At 38.0% G+C, this 21,995-nt stretch overlaps 1 protein-coding gene across 2 annotated transcripts; it reads left to right on the top strand.

Moving 5' to 3' along the window:
• The first annotated feature begins 10,603 nt into the window (after positions 1–10,603).
• On the top strand, positions 10,604–19,666 carry LOC105060910 (uncharacterized). Of its 2 annotated transcripts, none has more exons than XM_010944778.4 (8): positions 10,604–10,978; positions 11,447–11,570; positions 11,680–11,772; positions 11,875–12,642; positions 17,176–17,536; positions 18,241–18,322; positions 18,541–18,796; positions 19,460–19,666. In XM_010944778.4, the coding sequence occupies exons 1-7, from the start codon at positions 10,682–10,684 to the stop codon at positions 18,745–18,747; spliced, it is 1,932 nt and encodes a 643-aa protein (XP_010943080.1). In that variant the 5' UTR covers positions 10,604–10,681; the 3' UTR covers positions 18,748–18,796; positions 19,460–19,666. The 2 variants fall into 2 exon arrangements, with proteins under 2 accessions (XP_010943080.1, XP_010943079.1); XM_010944777.4 differs by having other exon boundaries at positions 11,872–12,642.
• Positions 19,667–21,995: the final 2,329 nt, after the last annotated feature.

Genomic DNA, 21,995 nt, shown 5'->3' with positions numbered 1-21,995 from the left:
GTGATCGGCATATGACAATTTCGGAGCTCTATTTAATAATTTTAGAGGCCTACTCTATGAGGTGTTGAAGCTCCATGGTTACTTAGAAGAAATAAAAAAAAAATCTCTCCTTCTACTTGTGAATGTAAGGGGTACCTTGAATCAGATGGCATTCTTTCTAAGGTGAAATATATCATCAGCTTTTCCAAATGTATGTCTTCAATGTGAAGAAAGCTTGGAAAAGCATCACTAATGAAAGAATATCAAAAAGAATGCAAGAACAAAGAAAGCAAGGATGAATCTTTAAGAGTTTGGCACCAGAAGGGTTTGGACGAAAATATAATGCTTTGTAAACTAAATAAAAAAGGATGGAGAGAAAATTGAAGCCTAGCCTTGAGGGTCTCCTTATATAGACTTAGCCGAGCTTTAGGAGGATTTGTTACCCAATGCTTCGAACCCATGAGCTTAATATAAAACTCTAGGGGGATATAATATAGAATACAAAAAATTTTGAAGTTCTCATGAATGAGGATATATGCTTCATTTTTAGGCCTAAGAAAAGCCTAGAATCCGACCTCCGAACAGTCGGAGGAAGACTCACGAGCCCAAGGTGAGGCTGGACGACCTTGAGGTTTATTCTGGTTAGATGGCCAGCTCCTAACAAAGAGCTTTACCTCGCTTATCCTCGGCAAAGCTATTGAAGGCAAGCAAAAATAGAAAATAAATTAAAAATCAATGGAAAGAAGCAAATGGGGGCAAGTTGGTACCTAGTCCAAGGCTGAAGAAAAGGAAAGGATAAGGAAATCTGAGCAACTAAATTACTAACCACTTGATTTGGATGACCCCAGAAATTACACCGGTGCTACTAAGAAAGATTGAAACTTGTTGAAGAAGATGAAAGCTTGTTGGAATCTTCAAAGTTTTATTAAAAATTTCAAACTTCGCCCAAGGTCGAATGAAGATTGTTCGAAGAACAAGAGTTTCCTCGTGGTCAAAAGTGACAATGAGTAAAAAGGGGGATGGCCCCTATTTATAGATGGATGAACAGCCAAGATCAAAGTGACATTTCATTTGGACCTACATGATCATGCCATATGATAGGTCAAGATTGGATAGGACAAAGTCCCATGGATTGTTGCATCGGACGATCCAAATTGAAATGATGCTTCATCTAGCCTGGCTTGATTGTGACACATATTAGTTCGAAATTGATTCGAATAAGCTCCTACATATTATTATTTTGAAAGTTAACTCCATCACATTCAGAGTAAATGCATCTCGAAAAATTAATTGATGCATTTATTGGGGCTTCTAAAAGGTTCTACTTGATTTTCGGTGTGACGTCAATCAGGAAGATATTTTAACCCCCTTCACCCGACGTCAAGCAAGTTTGGGCTCAGAAGTGAGAGACAACTAATATAGATGATATTTTGGCCGACCTCGATATTGTCCAAGGTGGAACTAGCTTGGTATGACCAATCTCATCATTTTAGACATGGATGATTTGAAGGCACAATCGTACTAGCCCAAGAATGTTGGCGATGGTAACACTAGCCGCATTATCACTCGATTAGTATGCTTGTAACCACTGAAATACATGGTAGGCAGTTACGATCCATTCAAACCATGACTAGTTATTATTGTGCAGTTATTGCATGCATCACTCATCACAGAAATGGTTGTTGACCTTACTCTATAAATAGAGGAAGGCAAGGATCCTCAGGTAAGTTTCTCTAACCATTCCACTACTCTCATTCACTTATTCTCTTTTCCATTATTCTCTAGATTCGATCTGACTTGGTTGTTGAGGGTCTCCTATCAGAAAAATTCCAACAAATAGACTTCTTTTTAGATTCAACAATTAACCCAAGAGTTTAGTAGTAACAAGTAGGATGGCTACAAAATTTGCCCTATATATCCAAACCCATTTAAAATCCTACTATCCAAATCCATCCTAAATCCAATTAAGAATATGACCAACAATTTTAAATCCATCCTATCCAAAAATGGTAAATCTATCGGGTACCGAACCTATCCAATTTATCTTTATTTGGATTGAGTTATTTGAGTCAGGTTGGTTACCTAACCCAGAATTACCAAAAAAAATATTGGGGGCAATGGGGAGGGACAAGGGGAAAGATCTTGCATGATGACCTGAATATAACCAATATTAAGCAAAAATTAGTAATATGTCAAACTTCCAATTCAAACTTAATCAAACAATCATAATCCATAATTACCAACATTATGTTTATAATCCCCTCCCCCCTCCATTGCATGTATATTTTTATAAAATTTTAAGAAATATATACTATATATAATCGGGTCTAGGTGGTAAGTACTTGAGGGTCAAACTCAAATCCATCCCAAATCCTAACATATTTTAATTTAAATTTCAAACTCTAAATTAACACTATAGGATTTTGCTAAAAGGGTCTTATTAAGATTTGAGATAGATTGGATATCCAAAAAAAATCCACTCGGCTACCATCTCTATAAAGGAGGTAATATTGTCGCACCTCCATGTAAAATCACATGCCAAAAATATGTTAACCGTAGTGTACTCATAAGGCATAATCCTGCAGACATGCAAAGCATCAAATATGTGATTAAATCGATGTTAGCATGATAATATAATAAATTTAACACAAGCAATAGATAAAAATCAAAATAGCTAAATTTTTATATTTAGTATTTAATAAGTTGAAAAACTAATAAGAATGCATGAAGAAATTTGTTCACAAATATCTAGCTTCAACAACTATATCGATCCAATAATAAAAAAATATAAAATAATCCAACAAAAATAATAAAAAGATAAAGATGAGTTTTAGATCATATTGAAAAACTCCACTCTTGTATCTAGTCACACTCTTGTAATAGTACCTCTCAACCCTTAAGCCTCTAGATATATAAATGGGAAAAAAATATCAAATTGACAGTCCAGAAAAATAATCTACCTCATCTAACTAGATCATATAGGTTTTAAAAGATATTTAAACAATTAAACATGTAAGAAAATAACATATACTTTCTATAGATAAAGTTTCTCTCTCGAAAATTTTCTTTCAAGTTCAACTTCTAATTCCGAATAAAGTTAGAAACCGATGTGGAACTCAATAATCTATAAGACTATGGTCGTATTTATACCGGATAAAGCTAGTGAACTGCAGTCATATGTATATTTTTAGAGTGGACCAATATTACCACTCTAATAAAATTTGATTAGTCGAAAGTCACAAAGGTTTTGTTTAAATTACATTTGACTATTTATATAAAATGATAGATGACATCATATCCATCCACCCCCAATGATAGCTACCCCGCTTCGGCTTTCACTTCTTCTGACAGTTCTATTCATGGGGATTACCACTCTTCCATTTGCCATCCTTGCTAACCATTAAGTCTAATAACTATTCCTTCAGTCTTGTGTTATGTTATCATTTTTTTTGGCTGGATAATGGCTTTGCGGTTGGTATGGCTTTGTGTTGGATTGTTGTCTCACTTAGCCTATCAAGTGCCATTCTTTTTTTTTTTAACTTTCTAGGTAAAACAAAATGAAATAAAAATTTTGTCTCATTTGGCTCAAGATTCAAAATCTCTTTTTAGATTCCATCCTTAAACTGCCGTGTATGCAATGATCCCCGAATGCTATGATGCAGTGTAAATAATATCCTCCACATCTTATCAACCGTTGATCATGAGAATACTAGATGTTCTAAATTATATTCACTATAATAAATGTTTAAAAGAAGTATGCCTTTTTGAAATTTTTGTGCGATTACCCTCCTTTGCCCTTAACCTGCGTCCCCTCTACCCTCAAAAGTTGTTCATGTATCACAATTAGACCATTTACCTCCCTGGATAGGTCGCTTTCTAGGGTATCATGATGGATTGGAATTCTTGTAGGACACAATTTATATGGCATAGAGGCTTTTTAAAGCTAGTAAGAGGTCATCTTCCACCGTCATCCTCAGCAACTCTTACTCTCTTAAGTCTCCTTGCCATTTTTGAGCTCTTACATACTTGTTCTTGCTCTACAATAAGATGAGTTAGGATCTTACTTTCCTTCATGCTCTCGCCCATGAAAAGGAGGAATATGTTCAATACTTTTTATTTTAGTTGTTTGGTGAAGAAGGAGAACCTTTCCTCACCCCCCAAAAAAAGAAGAAGAAGGAGGACTTTTCTTTCTATCAACTAGCCTTGGCATCACTGAAAAAGAAAGCATTGTCAATTTTCTACAGGGAATACAAAAATGTGTTTGCTTGGGCTTATGATGAGATGCCTAATTTAAGTACCGATCTAGTATGTTATTCTTAACTTGTAACTCCTCATACAAAGTCTATCAAACAACCTGCCAGATTCTTCAAGCTTGAAATAGAGAGAAATTTAAGAAGACATTGAGCAGCCATTTAAGGTTAGTTTCATAAAGCCCATACAACACCCCATTTGGTTGACAAACATAGTCCTAGTCAAGAAGAATGGGGATTTTTTAGACCTAAATAAAGCTTGTTCGTAAGATGGCTTCCCTTTGCCAAACACAGATTTACTCGTGGACACAACTACTGGGCATGAGATGTTCTCATTCATGGATGGCTATAATAGCTACAACCAAATCAAATATTAACTTCATGTATGTGGAAAAGATTGCGTTTGTTCCGGGGTTCTATAATCTATGACTCTCAGGAACTGCTTCAAAAATCCTTCAGTATTTACACGTTAGACCTTGTTTTCAAATCCCAAGTGCTCGAACCGCTATTTTCCATCTATCCTTATCATCCTAAATAAACTTCTCTATGAGAGACGGGTTTAAAACCTCGATCTAGAAAAACACTAACAACCACTAGCCATGGCTCACATGATGTAACTTTTGGAACTAATATTTTGACCGCATTTGCTAATATTTGTTGGCTAGGAACAAGTGGCAATTGGAGAATGCTGGTGAGAGCCCATTAGTGACACCGATGAGAGCTACAACCAATGCCTTAGACTTTCCGTAAACCATGAATTTAGAGGGTTCTTTTTTTTTATTTTTTTTTTTGATAGTAACAGAGTACCTGTTAAATTCATAAATAAAACATAACAGAAGGTCCAGACTAACAAAATCAAAACAGAACACCTGCAAAGCCCTACAGACATAGAGATTGACCTGCCACAGATACAGTAGTAAGATAAAACATCAAGCTAAGATCCTGTTTCATATAAGGCCCCCATGACAATGACAATAAAGCAAAGGGCGTCCCGTCGCCTCAAACAAAATCCTGCCCACCGATAAGAGGCACAGGGTAGAAGATGCTTGAAAACCTTGAAGTTAAAATGTCACGCCCCGACCCGAGATTTGAATCGAGGGTCATGGCAACCGCCGCATACTTATAGAATACTTTTCCCATAAGCATGCAAGGCATCTCATCATGATATCTTCACAAACAGTTAAATAAATTTTTTTGTATTTAATAATCAAACCTTAGTTCAAATAACAACCAAAACTCAGTGTTCAAAAGAAAGTAACTGTCTGACAAAGTCAAAACTAAAAACAAAACTAAAAAGTCTCAAAATAAATTCTGAGAAAATCCTAAATCAATGAGTTAACTCCATCTCTAATCGCTCTCCCAACCGAAATCCCGCATCATGTTAATTTTCTGGGTCTGTAAGAAAAACGTAAAACTCATCATGAGCTAAATAGCCCAGTAAGTAGTGTATACCTTTAACTGAATAAATCAGGTAAATTATACTATGCATATCAATTTACTGATAACAAATCAATATGTAAATTCATGAAATCATATTCATACCGTCAATCATATATAAAAGTCAATTCATCATAATTTCCAATTATGCTTTTCATCTTAAATTCATCAATTTTCTTAAGTTCTTCTTACCAACCATGACTATGACCACATTATCCCTGTGGCAGGGTCATAATACCGGTATCTGCTTGCGGTGGGCTGCGAATCATCTGGCAGCCAAGTCCTTTGGAACCGCTGGTCTCACTGACGGTTTTGTCGCTGGTCTATCTGGCGACATGTCGCTGGTCTTATTGGCGACATAAATCCTCAGGACAGTCAATTGCTAACGTATATGCCCCCGTTGGCGGGGTCCTCAACACAGTCAGATTGTCAATTTCATATTGTCTTCCAATTTATATATTATTTTTAAAAATAATAAAATTAATTGATATTCGAGTCAAATCAATTATAACATTCTTTGAGATCATATATCATCATAATAATTGCTCCACAAATAACTTCAATCATAAATAATTTTCTACAATTAACTTTCATCATAAATAATTTTCAACAATTATTTCAATAATTAATTACAATCGCAAGCATGCATAAATTTATTTAATTCATAATTTATCAGATAAATTCAGTAAAAGTAAACACTACTTTCCTCAAAAGAAAGTCAAAACTAGAAATTCTAGGGATCTCGAAAATCCTTCTCTGAACCTGATATGTCAAATATCATATTTTAAATCAAAATTTCATCGAAAAAATAACTAAATTATTAAAATCTAATGTCCCCACGAGGATCAATTCGTCGACAGCATCCAAAATTTTCGAACTAATCCATGGATCACCCTAATTATATTTATTTATTTTTTATTACTAATTTAATAATAATTTTTTTTAAATTAATTAATTTCATAAATCCTAAAATCTAAAGTGAGAGAGAGAGAGAGTTTCTCTCTCCGCCCCCCCTTTTTTTTTCTTTTTCTTTTCCTTTTCTTCTCTTTTTTTTTTTCCTTTTTTTCTTTTTCTTCTTTTTCTTTTCCTTTTCTTCTTTTTTTTTCTTCTTCTTCTTCTTCTTCTTCTTCTTGGCCCTTCCCGCGCCGGAACAGAGGACCCTTGGTCCTCTGGCCTTGATCGGCCGTTCGGGCCGCGGCCGCCATGGTGGAGGCCGGCGACAGAGGGGGGCCACTCCCCCGGTCACGGAGGAGCGTGGCCGGCGATCGATTCCGATCACCGGCGCCGGAAAATCCAAGGAAAAATGGCCCAAAAACAGGGGTCTTTCCCGACCAAAAATCGGCGACGCTCGTCACCGGCCACCGCGCATAAGGGCATGGGAGGAAGGGGAAGGAAAAGGGAAAAAAGAGAAAGACTTACCTCGGCCTCCTGTGATCTCGTCGGCGGGCAATCACGATGAGAATCACAACGGTGTCTGCGGCTCTACTTCGGAAAAATCAGAGAGAAAGAGAGGGAGAAGAGGCCGATGGATCGATTCTAAAGAGAGGGGAGACCTTCTTATAGAGGGTCCTAGGATTTCGAGGGGTCCTAGGACTCCTAAAGTGCTTGGGTCTCGTCGGAGAAGAAGACTCCTACCGGAAGTCTTCTTTTCGGTTTTTATTTTTATTTTATTATTTTTTTTTTTTCCTGTTGGGCTTGGATTCTGATGCCGTGGGCTTGGCTTGGACTATAACATAAACAGTAGGAGAAGAGTTAACGATGCGCTGGGGTGTTTTGAGACATATATGAAAACCCGTTTGAACCATATCAGAAGCCAAAGAAGTAATAGAAATACCAATTCCATGAAGCTACTTTCGTTGAGACAATAGTAGCCAGCTCTGAACCAGCTAAACAATGAAATGGGAGGAAGCACCCAGTCATTGCAACCTCGAGCCGCCGAAGATGTTATAAAGTTCTGTTAATATGTAGGATAAAGGTGACTGCTAACTTGATCCGCTTGACATTTCCTGCATCTTATCCCCAGATGGCTGAGATGGGAATAAATTTCTTCGATTCTTGATTTAGAAGTGAAGAATCCTGAAGCAAGTAACACTGATCCAAACAGAGAAATCATAATGAAACCAGCTCCATCTAGAATTAAACCGAAGGACATCATCAACCTTATAACATAATGTAAGTTGTAAGTTAAACAGTCCACAGAAGCAAGATCAGCGAATAATTCAATGGACCGGGACTAAAAAACCTGCAAATAACACAAACAGTAAAAGGGTTAGCATCTCCCTCTCAATATTTCCCGCTATTCTTTTAATGATTTCACTCATTTTTTCCCTCCTCACTAATTTTCCTTGTTTTTCTCCCTTAATTTTAAACAGTCTCACTGATTTTTTGTCTCTCCGAATTTCTTTTCCCCTTGTTTTTGCTGCTGACTGCACAAATTTTCCTTTGCCTCACTTGCTCTTGTGAAATTTTTGCCACTACTAACTTCCACAATCAAAGCAAGACCCTCTACGAGGATCACCCTCTTCAAATAAGTTTCATGAGACCTGCAGTGTTCCCTCTCAGAGCTATGAGTAACAATCATTTCGCCATTCATCAAATTGAAGCAGAAGGTCATCAGAAAAACCCGCTTCTTTCCTTGAAACATAAAACTGAAAAATGGAAGTAGCTGTCCAGGGGTAATTATTCATCATCTTTCCTGGTATAATACCGTGGGACACCCCATAGCAAAGGAGTGTAAACATGATGTCCCTGATGCTCCAGCAATTATGTGATGTATAGAAAACCTGCACATATAAGAGAAATAAAACCATCAGCACACTTCCTTTCCCATCTCTCATCTCTCTTTCTTTTTTCTTTTAAATTTTTTCATTTTCCAGCTTCTTTTGGTCAATCCACTGAATTTTTTGTCTTTGCATCTCCATCTTTTGTATGAATCTTGTTCTTCCTCTCTTTTGTTCTTCCAATATTCTGTTCTATTTTTCCTTTTTATTCTGATATCTACAAGACAACGCCAGCAAGCCATCATAGCCTACAAACTTCCTATAATACAAGTCACCGTCATATGTAGCTCCAGATAACAAAAGGAAATTACAAATAAGGCTTCCATATTTCTGATAGAAGGGCCGACCCCCCAGACTCCTCCAGAACTGCTCAGCAGTGCCGAACAATAGTAGAAAAATAGCTTTCCATTGCATTACTCGTCCTTCAGGAAGTAATTTATATTGCTTGAGCGGATCAAAAAAGAATGATGTACCAGACAACATGTAGTTAACGTTTTCCCCATGATATTCTCTTATGTTGGCCTCTTCCATAAAAGGTCAGAAGAAGTTGTTTAACTAAATATGTGGTATTTCTACATCATAGACATTGCGACTCGTGTGGTTCGCTTCTCCTAGTAATCCTTACCGTCTAGTTCTCTCAAATTCAATTTTGGTTATAGTGTGAAAAGCAGAGAACAGTATGGTGGAGTAGATTTTGTTATCCGTGACTTAGATCGTCGTTAGTGGTGGTTGGGGGATCTCAATGTGGTTCACCACTTTATGTAATCGTGTGAATAACTGAGAATAGTGTGGTGGATTAGACTTCGTTATCTGTGACCGTAGATTGTCTTTAGTGGTGGTTGGGGGACCTCTGCTATTTGATGCGATTGTTTCCTATCCTGCACTGAGAACTGCATGCGAGGGAGTTGCCTATATTATCTCCAGTTTTGCAGGCGGGATGTAACTTCGAAACCTGGCATCATGGCCACCGCATTGCATGCACCAGGAGCAACTGGACCGCGTCAAATCCCACGGTGGATAACACGCCACGCTATCTACAGTGCACATGCTCCGGGATTTGCCCTGGTTCACTTGCACCTGGTGTATGCAGTAATTTCGGTACCATGGGCCAGAATGGGATGGAGCATCAGAATAGCGATCATCTCTTTCTCTCAGAGGATAATTACCGGATGCGCCTTTTGTGTGGTTAGACATACGGGGCTAATGGTGGGCAGATTGGGTGGCATCCCATATGGTGGAACATTACGGTATTGTGGCATGGGAATCTTCGGCTGTCTCGTGGTGACTGATGCAGCTGGCTTATTTACTCTAGATCCGCACAAAACAGCGCCTGATCATTACTATTCGCCGCTTTACATCATTCGGAGGTAGGGAAGTCTTCTGACCAGGGAGGCATTTATTAAATGGATCTGGTCCGGTGGACCAGTGAGCCCCGTGGATGACATGGTAAAATTTGACCTCAGTTTTGATGTTGACTTGCGTAAAATCGATGTAATGCAGCGAGTGCCTATGGGCTGGTCCACTGGACCAGCTCCGTCGAATAATTTCTCATGCTCCGGACTTCAGAACCCAGGTAAGACAGGAAGCAGGTGGGCCCCACCCACCGCGACCCTCCCAATTAAATCCACCGCACCGCATCCAAGGAATTCCCATGTCTTCTCTCGACCCAACGCCCAACCCCCAAACCGCAAGACTTTTACAAAAAAAAAAAATAGTAAACAACAGTCAAGCTTACATTACTCCGCGGAGCACGAAAAAGAGAATCATTATCTTAACATATCCCACTTCCCATGCATCAGCTTCCAATAGTTATCAACCTCAGCCTCTAAACCTCTGACCACCGACACATCGTAACACGGTAGCGGATCCGCTACATCAATTCTAACACACAATAATTATAAAATTCCAGTAACTGGATCCCACGGAACTAATTCTGACCGACAGAAAATTTTAGGACGAAAGTACCCTTCCATTTTAAAACTGTTTTTCTCGTTTCTGTCGTTTTTTTCACTGTCATTTCTGTCACTATCGTCGAAAAAAACAGGAGAGAGACAAAGCCCAAGACTTTGGTCACTCTAACCCGAGACTCGGAAAAACAACCCGCCTTCCCAGCCCGCACCCGCCATTGAATCAGTTAAAAGAATTCTTAAGAACTCTCTCTCTCTCTCTCTCTCTGTTGCGGTCTCAGTTCACACAGTTTTGTGGGCATCTCGAGGGGATGCGGAGGAGGAGAGGATGCCGGGATTAGGGTTAGGCTTTGGAGCGGAGGAATTGGGGAGAGGAGAGAGAAGGGATGGGAGGAAGAAGAGGTTGGAGCAGCGGCATTTGAGAGCGGGAGGGAGGAGGAGGAGAGCCGTGGAGGAGAACCAAGATTCTGTGATCCCCTACTCCTCCGACCACCATTCAGCTGGCAACGGCAACACCGGCGCCCGTAGTTCCGGCAACCTTTTCTCCTCCCCCTCCGGCAGTGCCGCTGACCGTTGCTCCTTCGGATCCGATCACGACCCCTTCTTTTCCCAGCTCTCCGCCTTGGTTCTCCTCCCATCTCTTTCCCTCTCCTTTCCCCTTTTATTTTTTAATTTTAGATGAAGGAAATGCATGGTGGTGGTTGTTATATAAATTTATATACGAGTTCTTCGTCGTAATTTCGTTGCTTGTGAAGAACTAAAGCGAAAAAGGTGGTATTTTTGCCACGGAAGTCAATGGATCTGCCGCATTCTTTTGTTCAATGCTAGCTCATATGACAATAAAACATTTAATCCAAATAAAATAATGCAAACCTACTCGAATCCAATGCTCAACGATGGGTTGAAAACAAAAGAAATAAAGGGGGAAAAAAGCAAGGAGAGAGAGAGAGAGAGAGGGAGGGAGGGAAAAGATGGCGACTTTTCGTTTCGTTTCCGTCGTATAGCTTTTTTTTCACTCTCTGTAGCTAATAAGGATTTGGTTGGCTGGAAGTGAGATTTGAGAGGCATCTATCCCTTTTTGTGATTGATACAGCATTTGGCGGGACGCGAGCGCTGCGGTGGAGCTGGGCCAGATCCAGATCCAGAGAAAGGAGTCTCCTCGCCTTTCCCTTCCCCTTCCCCTTCCCCTGGTTCTCTCACCACCCAACCCCCCAAGGGTCAGTACCCCTTACTATCTCTACTGCCGTTACCATTCAGTAAAATCACTCAAAATCCCCCCTTTTGTGTGGGATCAGAGCAAGCTCTTAAGTTTTCGAGGTTTCACAGAGCTAGAGGAGGACTCATTACAGGCAGAAGAAGAAGAGGAGGAAGAAGAAAGTCAAGACCCATCACAGCATTCCTTCTCCCACGGCCTCAGAGGTACAGAGCACCCTAAACTTCCTCTCCCTCTTATAAAGTTTGGAACTTTATCATAACCTTATCCTAAAGTTGCTAGCATCTTTTCCTGTTATCTCTTAGAAGGCGAGAACCGCCGGTCCAGATCTGAAGCCGCTCACCTGCCCGGCAGGAAGCCCCGGAGGCGCAGGCCTGCCTCCCTTGACCTCAATAGCCAGGGGTCTGATGCTGCTTTCCTGTCCCCAGGCATCCTTGTTGGTGGTTTAGGAGCAGGCATGAAGCAGAGCTCGGCTGCCTCATCCCGCAGCAGATCGGGCACATTTCCTAGCCCCGGGACGCCAAATTACCGTCACGGTGTTGGAGCTGCTGGGTACCAGAAGGGGTGGAGCTCCGAGCGAGTGCCACTGCCGGTGAACAGCAGCCGGAGGTATGGGGGCAGTGGTGTTTTGCTGCCATTCAACAATGGGAGGACATTGCCTTCAAAATGGGAGGATGCAGAGAAGTGGATCTTTAGCCCCATTACAGCTGATGGGGTTGGGAGGCCATCGGTGCCCCCACCTCATCATAGACGGCCCAAGTCAAAAAGTGGTCCGCTTGGAGCTCCCGGCAGTATTCATGGGGTCTATTCATCAGCCTCACCGCCGGTCCCCTGCTTCGACAGCCGGAGGGTTGGAAATTTTGCAGCAAGCTCGCCTTTTCTAGCAGGAGTTCTGATTCCGGAACGTGGGTGTTGTGGTGGTGGCAACGACGGAAGAGGTGGTGGTGATGGGGGTGGAAGATCTTATTCTGCTAATACAGATCCTTATATAATGCGATCCGTGAGTGTACATGGGTGGGCAGATGCACAGATCGAGTCATCTTGCTCGTTGCCCAGCTCTCATGGTACTGCACAAGGTTTGGGCATTTCTCTTCCCTTTGTTTGGCTTGTTCTAAAGGCTACGGAATTTTGCTTTGACATGAATCTAATATGTAATGCATTCAGTTCAGTTTCATGTGTCTGGCAAATTCACGAGGATGATTTATGCTGCCATGACTTGTACTTGAAGGTTCTTTTGGTTAGCAATTAACATGGGGAGCTATGCATTAGACTTAGGTCTTATTCATGCAGGTGATCCAGAGGGTTCCTGCCATATTAACAGAGTGCAACAATGCTCCTTTCGAAAACCTTTTATTGTCTTTCTAGCATTGACTTGTAATGTGTACTATGGTACATCACATGGTCCAGGTGTTGCATCAAAGTTCTTCTGATTGTATTAGAATAATATGGCATACCTGCCTGATCATTTTTGACATTCTCACTAAAGATAGATATGATTAGATTATGGTGTTATAGTTCTCATGGTTTTTCTAGTAAGTTTAGTTGCCAAATTAACTATCTAGTATAAATTAAATTGTGGAACATGGAGTTAATAAACTCCTGTACAATCGTGATATATCTCATGATGAATTCTTACATTAGCTTATTTATCTAACTGGTTAGATATGGCGTCTACAAGGTCGAAAGCATTCTCTATAGTGTATGAGGCACTTCTCAGTTCTAACTATCAGTGAACCTTCCCTTGATTAACCAATCAGCGAGCATAGAATGAATACTTTGCACAGCTTCACGATTCATATCGAAAAATAAAATTTGTTAGGAATGATAAAATTAGCTCTCACATCAAGTGGCAAAAATTAGTCCTATTTTATTTTGTCAGCTCTATTTATTTAGCATCTTCAAAGAATAAATCATGTTGATTATTCATGTAAATCCACCATAGTGAATTTTTTTACCCAAATTAGTCGTTCGAAAATGGCTGTATTTGTGAATACCTACCCAGTATCCTTGTGCTCTTTGTTCTACAATGATCATATAGACAATGTTATCCAATGCCGTAAAGGTTATTCCATGGAACCAAATCATTGGAGCTTATTTATTTTACACTAGGCTGAGTTGATGCATAGGTAACGATGAATGCAAGAATGTGAAAGGTATTATTGTCTTTTTTCCTGACTTCAAGTGAGTGTTGCAAGCGCCAAATTTTCTCACATAACATCTCCTTGTTCTTTTACCACCCTTAATTATATATAGTATTTCTTTATTACGTTGGGGAATCAAAAGCCTCTGGGCGGTTATTGGTCTGCTCTAGAATGTGAAAAATTTAAAACCTATCTTGCAAGAAAATCATATCATCTATCATGAGAGAAAAATCAATTTTTTGTCATTGAAATCCATTACCTTTAGCCTGTTCTTTGATGATAGCAGTTAAGAATTTTTCTGCCATTATTATTTTTTCTTCACATATCTCTGACTATAGTTATATCATTAACTTTTGTTTTTCCTCCAAAAATAGCTCATATATCAGTTTTCTATTTTTGTTGGTCTTGCTTACTATATTAGCTAGAGCCATTTTAGTGCATTCATTTTAGGCTCATCTTAGCAAGTCACTCTGCTCTGCATTTATTTTAGCATCTCCTGGTATGTCATTTAGCCTCTTTCTTCTTGCAACTAGGAGGTATATATGGTAGTGACTGTTGGGATCATTTATGATCCTCTTTCAAGCATATTTGATATAAAACCAACCCAGAAATTTCAAATAATCTGCTTAATTCATGGCTGGATCACTCGCATTGAATTTTATCATAGTCTTATCTGCTTAGAGTTAAAAGATGTTAATTTATTCTTCTATAAAAATAATCTTCCTAATAGATCTAGTGACCAGACTCATTAGGGTGGTTGTCATGACACTGGTGATCCCCAAGCTTCTTCTCATTTGCATGAATTTCTGAAAGGAGTTTCTGTCTTGAGAGTTCCTGGATCCAATTATCCCTGTTTAGAGGTCACTCAATGTTCTACCAGTATTTGAATGGCTTGGTGAACTGACCCATGCATCCAGCATACACATTCCAAGTGATTACAAAATCAATATCATCAACATATCCAAAACTTGGTTAAATTGTTAGTCATAAAATCAAAAGCAGTTTTAATAGTTTGCTTTATTGGCCTCATGGCCACTATTTGTCAACAAAACACCAAAAATCTCAACATGATTGAAGTTTTGCACAAAACTGGATTTATATTTGTAGGTTTGCTAATTTATTTGGTCATCCAGCTCAAATAGGAACTATTCTAACCTTTATTCCAATATATGTATGTGAGTGTTTATGTGCGTCATACATGTGTATATTTATATGATACACATAAGTACGTATGAATGCTTGTGTGTATTCAGTTGTTCTTTGCGAATCATTTTATCAAATTCTTTATCCATCTATTCATAACTCACCTGTTATATTATTTCTTGTCATGTTTCGAGTGTCTTCTTGATGTTGGTGCCCATTCATCATTATTCTGATCATTGACACATATATGACATTATACTGATATCTATAACAGATTATATTTAAAATAGAAGACAACAATTTCTTGTAGAAGATCTTTGTAAAATGCAAAATTGGTTCCCCCAATCATTGATTTCAGTTTGGATTCCCATTTTGGAATTTGTAAAAGAGAAATTTGAAAGTTATTGTCAATAATAAAATAGAAGACATCTCTCTTGGATTGGATGGTAGAGTATCCTAGCATATTGCTGAGAATATGTGGTACTTATGATCATGACCATAATTATCTTGAAGTGATGACCCGAAAAGTTTATCACTTTTTCGTGACGGTGCAAGGGAAACAAATTGGTAATTTATACCACTGTTTGCTTTTGCACAAATCCTTGTTCTTCACAAAAAGATTACGATACCGTTTTGCCAACTAGTTGCGTAAAGTGGCTGTACAACTGGTCCTGTGGGAATTGTTGAAAATTTGGTATTGCAGGACTATCTAAATATGGACCAACTTTGTAATTTTTAATTTTGTTTGTTCTATAAAAGATAGTACATGGACTGAAATCCCACTTTTTTTGTTATATATTACAAGTTTTAAGTGTAAAAATATAATTAAAACATGTGGTTTTCACTAATATAAACTAACAAGGGGTTTTTATCAGAAAGGGCGATGCTTATGTACTATGTAACAAGGGAAAGGTGATGATGGGGAGCAAATTGCTCAAGAAGCATGTGGATTTAAGCATTCTCAAGCTAAAAATAAGACGAGGTTAAGTGCACTCAGTTCATTAGCTTCAACATGGATGTTATATGCAGTAGCATACAAAGAAGAATTCTGGGACTTATTGGGTCTATTGGGAAACATATGCAATTATAACATTGTTTACTGATATATAAATTGAGATGATTATGAGAATGCACAGTCTCTTCGTAAAAGTTTCTTGGGCTTAATCTTTATTTTTGATGATCTTCTAATGAAGGGAGCAATAAGTTTCTACTTTTGTGGGGGAAAAGGATTAAATGCATATCAACTTCTCATTTTCTAATAAAATTTGAGAGATATATAATGGTAATTAAACACAAGTTGAAGTATTAGGTTGCATTGAAATATTATTAATATTTAACTGTTGATATATAGAATGAAAACCAAATCTGTTTTCTCTGATTAGGGTGGTAACTTCAGTGGGGCTTGTATCTGTCAAAGGGAAGTTACAAGGAAACTAAATTCACTGAAAGAAATATTTGTTAAACATATTGCAAGTCAGTTTTTTCAATTTGTCAGGCATATACTGCACTGCAGAACACTTATTATGCTGTTATGTTGTCTTGTTAAACATGCATTGTGTAGCAACAAGTCTTGTTAAATTCTTAAGATGCAGGCCCCTGGTTCTAGTTGGACTCGTCATTCGTACATACAAACATGTACACAAAATACAGTTTACATTGTTAGATTCAGTTTCTGAAGAGGGTCGCTTTTTTCCCCTCTTTTTGGAAAATCTTGGCTTAATGATGCTCATGTCACATGCCACATTAACAGTGAAGGAAAGTAATGAGAGTTTGCTTAAAATGGCTTTCAGTGATGGACTTTATGCTCTGCTGATGTATTTTGATTTGCTGGGGAAAATATTTTGCATTGGCTATCATGCTTGGTCAGTTGTGCACTGTAAGATGTAATTATTGGAGCTTACAACTGAACATTTATGTTCAGTGCGTGTATTTCATTTGATGCATGTAAATAGTTTGACATGGTACAATGGCAGGAAACTTGTTTAGAGTGGTCATACCTGCTGTCGAATCTCTCTAGAAGCACCACATTTGTACCTGCTTCCAAAGCCTTTTTTAATTCCTTGTTTCTGAGAGATCCATGGACTTCTCTGCACCTGTACTTAAATCGATTCCTGTTTCAGATAATTGAGCCCCAGAACATTTGATTAGTATCATTATTGCATTGTATTAGATCGTCATTTGATACCCTAAGAAGAATAACATAACCAGTTCTATTTTATGCTTTATGCACTGGTTTCATTTTATGTTATTTTTTTCACTCTTTTGCTCCTGTAACATTTATAGTAGTTCTAGGTCTTTTCTAATGATATCTGGAATTATAAGCAGATGAGAAACTAGAAAGCAACAGAGAAGCAGCCACCATGATTTCTCCTGTAGTTTTGAGGAAGGATGTTGCGACACAAATGAGCCCAGAAGGAAGTACCCCCTCTTCTCCCAAGGAGATGCCTTTCTTTTCCCCATCTTCACAATCAGCCCGTCCCATTCAAGATCTGGAAAGCCATTTCTCAAAGCTGGAGGTAAGAGATGTACAGGTAGATGATCGAGTTACTGTCACTAGGTGGTCCAAGAAACACATAGCCCGTGGCTCGGATAGGCGTTCCACAAACATCATAGAATGGAGGAAGAAGACAGTGGAGACTAAGGCTGCTTCCTGGGAAGTTGCAGATACAGCAAAATCCATGTCGAAGTAAGATTGTCATTCTAGATTATTGTGCTGCTTCTAGATCATGCTATTGTAAGATCAGCCATTGTTATGCAAACGAAACTTATGCCACACGTTATTGGTGCCTCCTAGTTTCAGATGAATTTGTGTGAACGCTTAATTAGCAGATTCACTGGATTAGTCTTAACAGCTTGTATCGGTTTATGTAAGACTGGGCAACCTTTGCGTGACTAGGATGCAGTCCTTGACTACAACATGAGCTTGTACTTACTTTTTGAAAGGAAATTAGAAACCTAAACAAAAACAGCAAATGCTGTCAAGCCAGAGAATCGAGTATTTTGAGTTACCTAATCATCTTACTAGATTTTCCTCTCACATGAACTGCCCATTTATTATTATAATACCTGTGCAGAAGTGATCAATCTGCATAAGTCCTCTTCTGACATATTTGTCGAACCAATACATCAACAATTCTCTTTACTGCTAGAAACATTGATGGATTTCTAAATTAAAGATAGTAAATCTCTTTCTCAGTAATGTTGAAGAAATATCCTCTATATAAGGCTTCTTTGACTTCAGTTATTCCTGAGTTTTTCATCATTTTTTTTTTGTAATATTTCCTATTTAGGGGGTACGCTGCTTCCCGGAGCTATTAAAATGCTGTTTGTAAACTTCAATATTTTTATGTTGATGTCTCTATTGTCTGACCTACTACACATTCTTTAAAGGTATAAGAGGGAGGAAGCTAAGATCAATGCATGGGAGAATCTGCAGAAAGCAAAAGCAGAGGCAGCGATCAGGAAGCTGGAGGTGCTTCACTAAACTTCCATGGTTTACCATCTTAATACCAAATTTGATGCTTCTATTTTTTGGGTAATATGCACTGTAGGCTGTAACATATTTTAATAATGTCTTATATTTTTTAATTGTAGTTTTTTATTGCTTGGCTTTGTGGTGGTTTGTCAATACGAGGCTAGAAATGAAACCTGTATCTTGGAACTAATTTAATCATTTTGTGTTCTTTCCAGATGAAACTAGAAAAGAAAAGATCTCATTCAATGGATAAGATTTTGAACAAGCTTAGATCAGCTCAGAAAAAAGCACAAAAGATGCGGAGTGCAGTGACTGCAAGCCAAGCAAACCAGGTTGCAAGGACTACAAAGAGGGTCTCATACTTCCGTAGAACTGGTCAAATTGGTTCCTTGAGTGGATGCTTCACCTGTCATGCCTTCTAGTGCCATGTAGCTTTTCCAAGCAATTACAATTTCCCATCTCAAAGTTTTAGTAAGTTTGATTCTCATGATGCAGTTTAACCCTTCTTTTCTCCTTTCTCTCTCTCTCTCTCTCTCTGCCCCCTTGATCTTGAGTTTTGCCATAATTTAGGTACCATAGAGGGTCGTGACTTTTCTCACATAAACTGAGAAATTACGGTGTATAAATAGTATGTCTTAAAAGATTTTCAAATACACTCAAACTCTTTGTTCATAACACTAGGATATAAACATGAATCATACCAGAGGATGGTCTGTAGCGATCAGGGGCCTAGGAAGAGATTTAACCTGATATACATCTTGCAACAAACAACACAGTATGTTTTTTTTATTTTTTTTATTTTATTTTATTTTATTTTATTTTAAGCACCAAAATCTCTGTTACATCATTATCCAACCAGCACTTGAGGCAATGTGCTCAACCACTAATATCCATCCATTTTTAAGGACATAAATGCACTTTTGAACTTTCCATCAACTTTTAACTGCTATCACCAAGGAATTCAATCCCTGCTAGCTCAGCTAATAAATATGTGGTGCTCATTTCTTTTTATAAGTTATTTGTTGACGTGACTAAGATCAAATATTCCCATACATTTGATTTATCATTTATTTTATTTTATTTTGTTTTATTTTATTTTTGCTAACTGCAAAATTGTTGCTTTTGTCTATGTAGAGAGATTGCGGTTAAGTTTGACAAGATGGGAAATGCAGATGATTAGAAGCCTCAAGTGGCATGTTTATTTTTGTATCACATATCGGATTAGTATTATTATTATTATTATTATTTTTTAAATATGACCAGGTGTACCCAAAAGCTGTCTTCTAGTTAAGCTGTTCTATTTAACATGCATGGTAATACTGATAGATAGGTCTCTTGCTAGTCGGATTGCAAATAATAACCCTTCAGCATGTGCTTAAAAATTTAAAATTTCGCAAGATGTAGCAGGATCTGCTTATCTTAGCTACATGATGCATGACAGGGTGCTGGGGTAAACAGTAATATATACAGTATTCATGTGATTCCTTTTTCTGAGTATTCCTGAAAGGGAGAAATGGGATAAGCTGCACAATTTTCTGCCCACACATGATCATGAAGATCTATCAGAAATACCCCAAAGCAAAGTGTATTTTCCTGCTTGAATCCATTGTATGATGCCTTGGGTGGTTTGTGATCAGAACTGAAATCGAAATGGATTGGATTGGTGGTTGGAAGTTATGTTTTTTTTTGATGTATTTGGTTTATGATTGTAATTGTGACGGAATTAGATTTGAATATTAGGAAAGAGTTAAAACGATGTTTGGGGGGAATGGAGTTTTTTTTTTCTCTTCTGAGATGTGATTAGGTGTGAAATTTTTTTTAATTTTTATTTTAACTAAATAATTAAAGTAGGAGTTATTTATTTTTATTTTAATAATAAATTTTGATTTTAGATAAATAAAAATTGAAAATAAACATCTGTTTGAGTTTTAAAATATGATAATGATGTATTTGGTTCATAAATTGAAATCAAAATAGATTGATATGAAAATAAGAATGATCATTATCTCTTGAAATGGTTAATTAATGATCGAAATTGAAAGTAACGGTTTTTATTATTGTTATTTGGTTTATTGAAGTATGAAAAATGAGGTCGATTTAAATTTAAATTTTTATTTTTAAATTAAAATTTTTAAAAAATTAATTATTTTTATCTATTTTTAGCTGTCAGTAATAATTATTATTTTAATATGAAAAAAAGTTCTGATATCGTAATATGAAATATAAATAATAATCTTTTTAAGTATTATATAAGGCCAGTAGCAATTTAAGCGGCGGACTGCTGTAATGCAATAATATTTTTTTTAAAACCTTGACGTGATGCATGTATCAAAAAAAAAAATCTTGACGTTTATGAAAATTATTTGTTTAGCGAGTCAAGACAAGATTAAATACTTGTCCGTTAACATGTAATCATGAGATTATTTTATCAGCTGGTTCTGCTATCAAGTTGAGGAAGCCATGATTCACCTTCTTTCGCGATTCTAGCGATTGGATCTCGCAATTTTTGCTTTGGGAGCTGAGCAAGTGGACGGAAGACATTAGTTGGATTGCTTTGAGCGTAGTGCAATATGCGACGTTGCGAAAAAGGACCGATCACTCTTTCGTTGAAAGAGCCAACCTTCTAAGAGGCCAAGTCCAGACAACAAATTTTTTTTTTAGGTACAAATGGGAGGATGCTGACGTCGATTTAGCATGAATACATTGCAAAAGAGCAAAAAATAAAATATATAAATATATATCTGACATCAGATTCAATTATCTTGAAGGAGTGAATGGATTTCTTACATCATCGTGTCATTTTGAATTCCGTCTGTTACGATGGTAGAGTTTTTTTTTAATAATAATTTTCTCTATCTGCAACTTCTATCGCATACAGACAATGCAAATCTAAGCTGCACGGAGCTCAGCTTTCGAAATAGAAGGCTCAAATAATAACCTTTCAAACATGGCAACAAGTTTGGAACACGCCCTTTGTCTTCTTCTCATTGCTTTTTTTTCAACTAGTACTAAGAGGGGGAGAGGGAGAGAGAGGAGTCGAGTGCCTCCAAACCTACATCTACCTCGACTCCCTCAACGATGGTGATGGCATCTGCACTGCCATCTACTGGCTCAATAACACCCCTCATCCTTCAGTGACCACCGCAGCAATCGCTCCAAGGACCACCACCCCAACTTCGACGAGTCCAACACCCAACCCTTCCGCCTTCGCCTTACTCTTTCACTTACATTGCACCAATGCCCACCTCCACCTTGCTAATGCCCACCTTCGCATCCACTTTTATTTTTCAAAATACTATACCTCCTTTTTCTCCACCGCCATCGCCCTCCCCAACATTGCCCTCGGCCGTCTTCTTCCTCCGAATCCCATGGCTTTGCCATGATCCCCACCCTTGTCGCTCTTATCATCGCTGCCCACCTCATCGACCTTACCAAACTCTCTCAAGTGATCCACTTCTCGCTTAGAAAAAGAGTTTACTAGGTGTTTGGTTTGCGATTGGAATTATAATTGGAGTCAAAATGGATTGAAATTTCTATCGGAATGGCCATATCCTTCGAAGTATTTGGTTCATGATCAAAATTAAAATGGGAATGGAGATTTGAATCCTTAGGAGAGAGTTGAGAATGATCTATGGCCGTATGTTGTTCTCATTAAAACTAATTTAGCAAG

Source organism: Elaeis guineensis, chromosome 13 (assembly GCF_000442705.2).
Source record: "Elaeis guineensis isolate ETL-2024a chromosome 13, EG11, whole genome shotgun sequence".
Taxonomy (NCBI): Eukaryota; Viridiplantae; Streptophyta; class Magnoliopsida; order Arecales; family Arecaceae; genus Elaeis; species Elaeis guineensis.
Note: the sequence above shows the minus strand (reverse complement) of the source record. Positions and strands in the feature narration are given on the sequence as shown.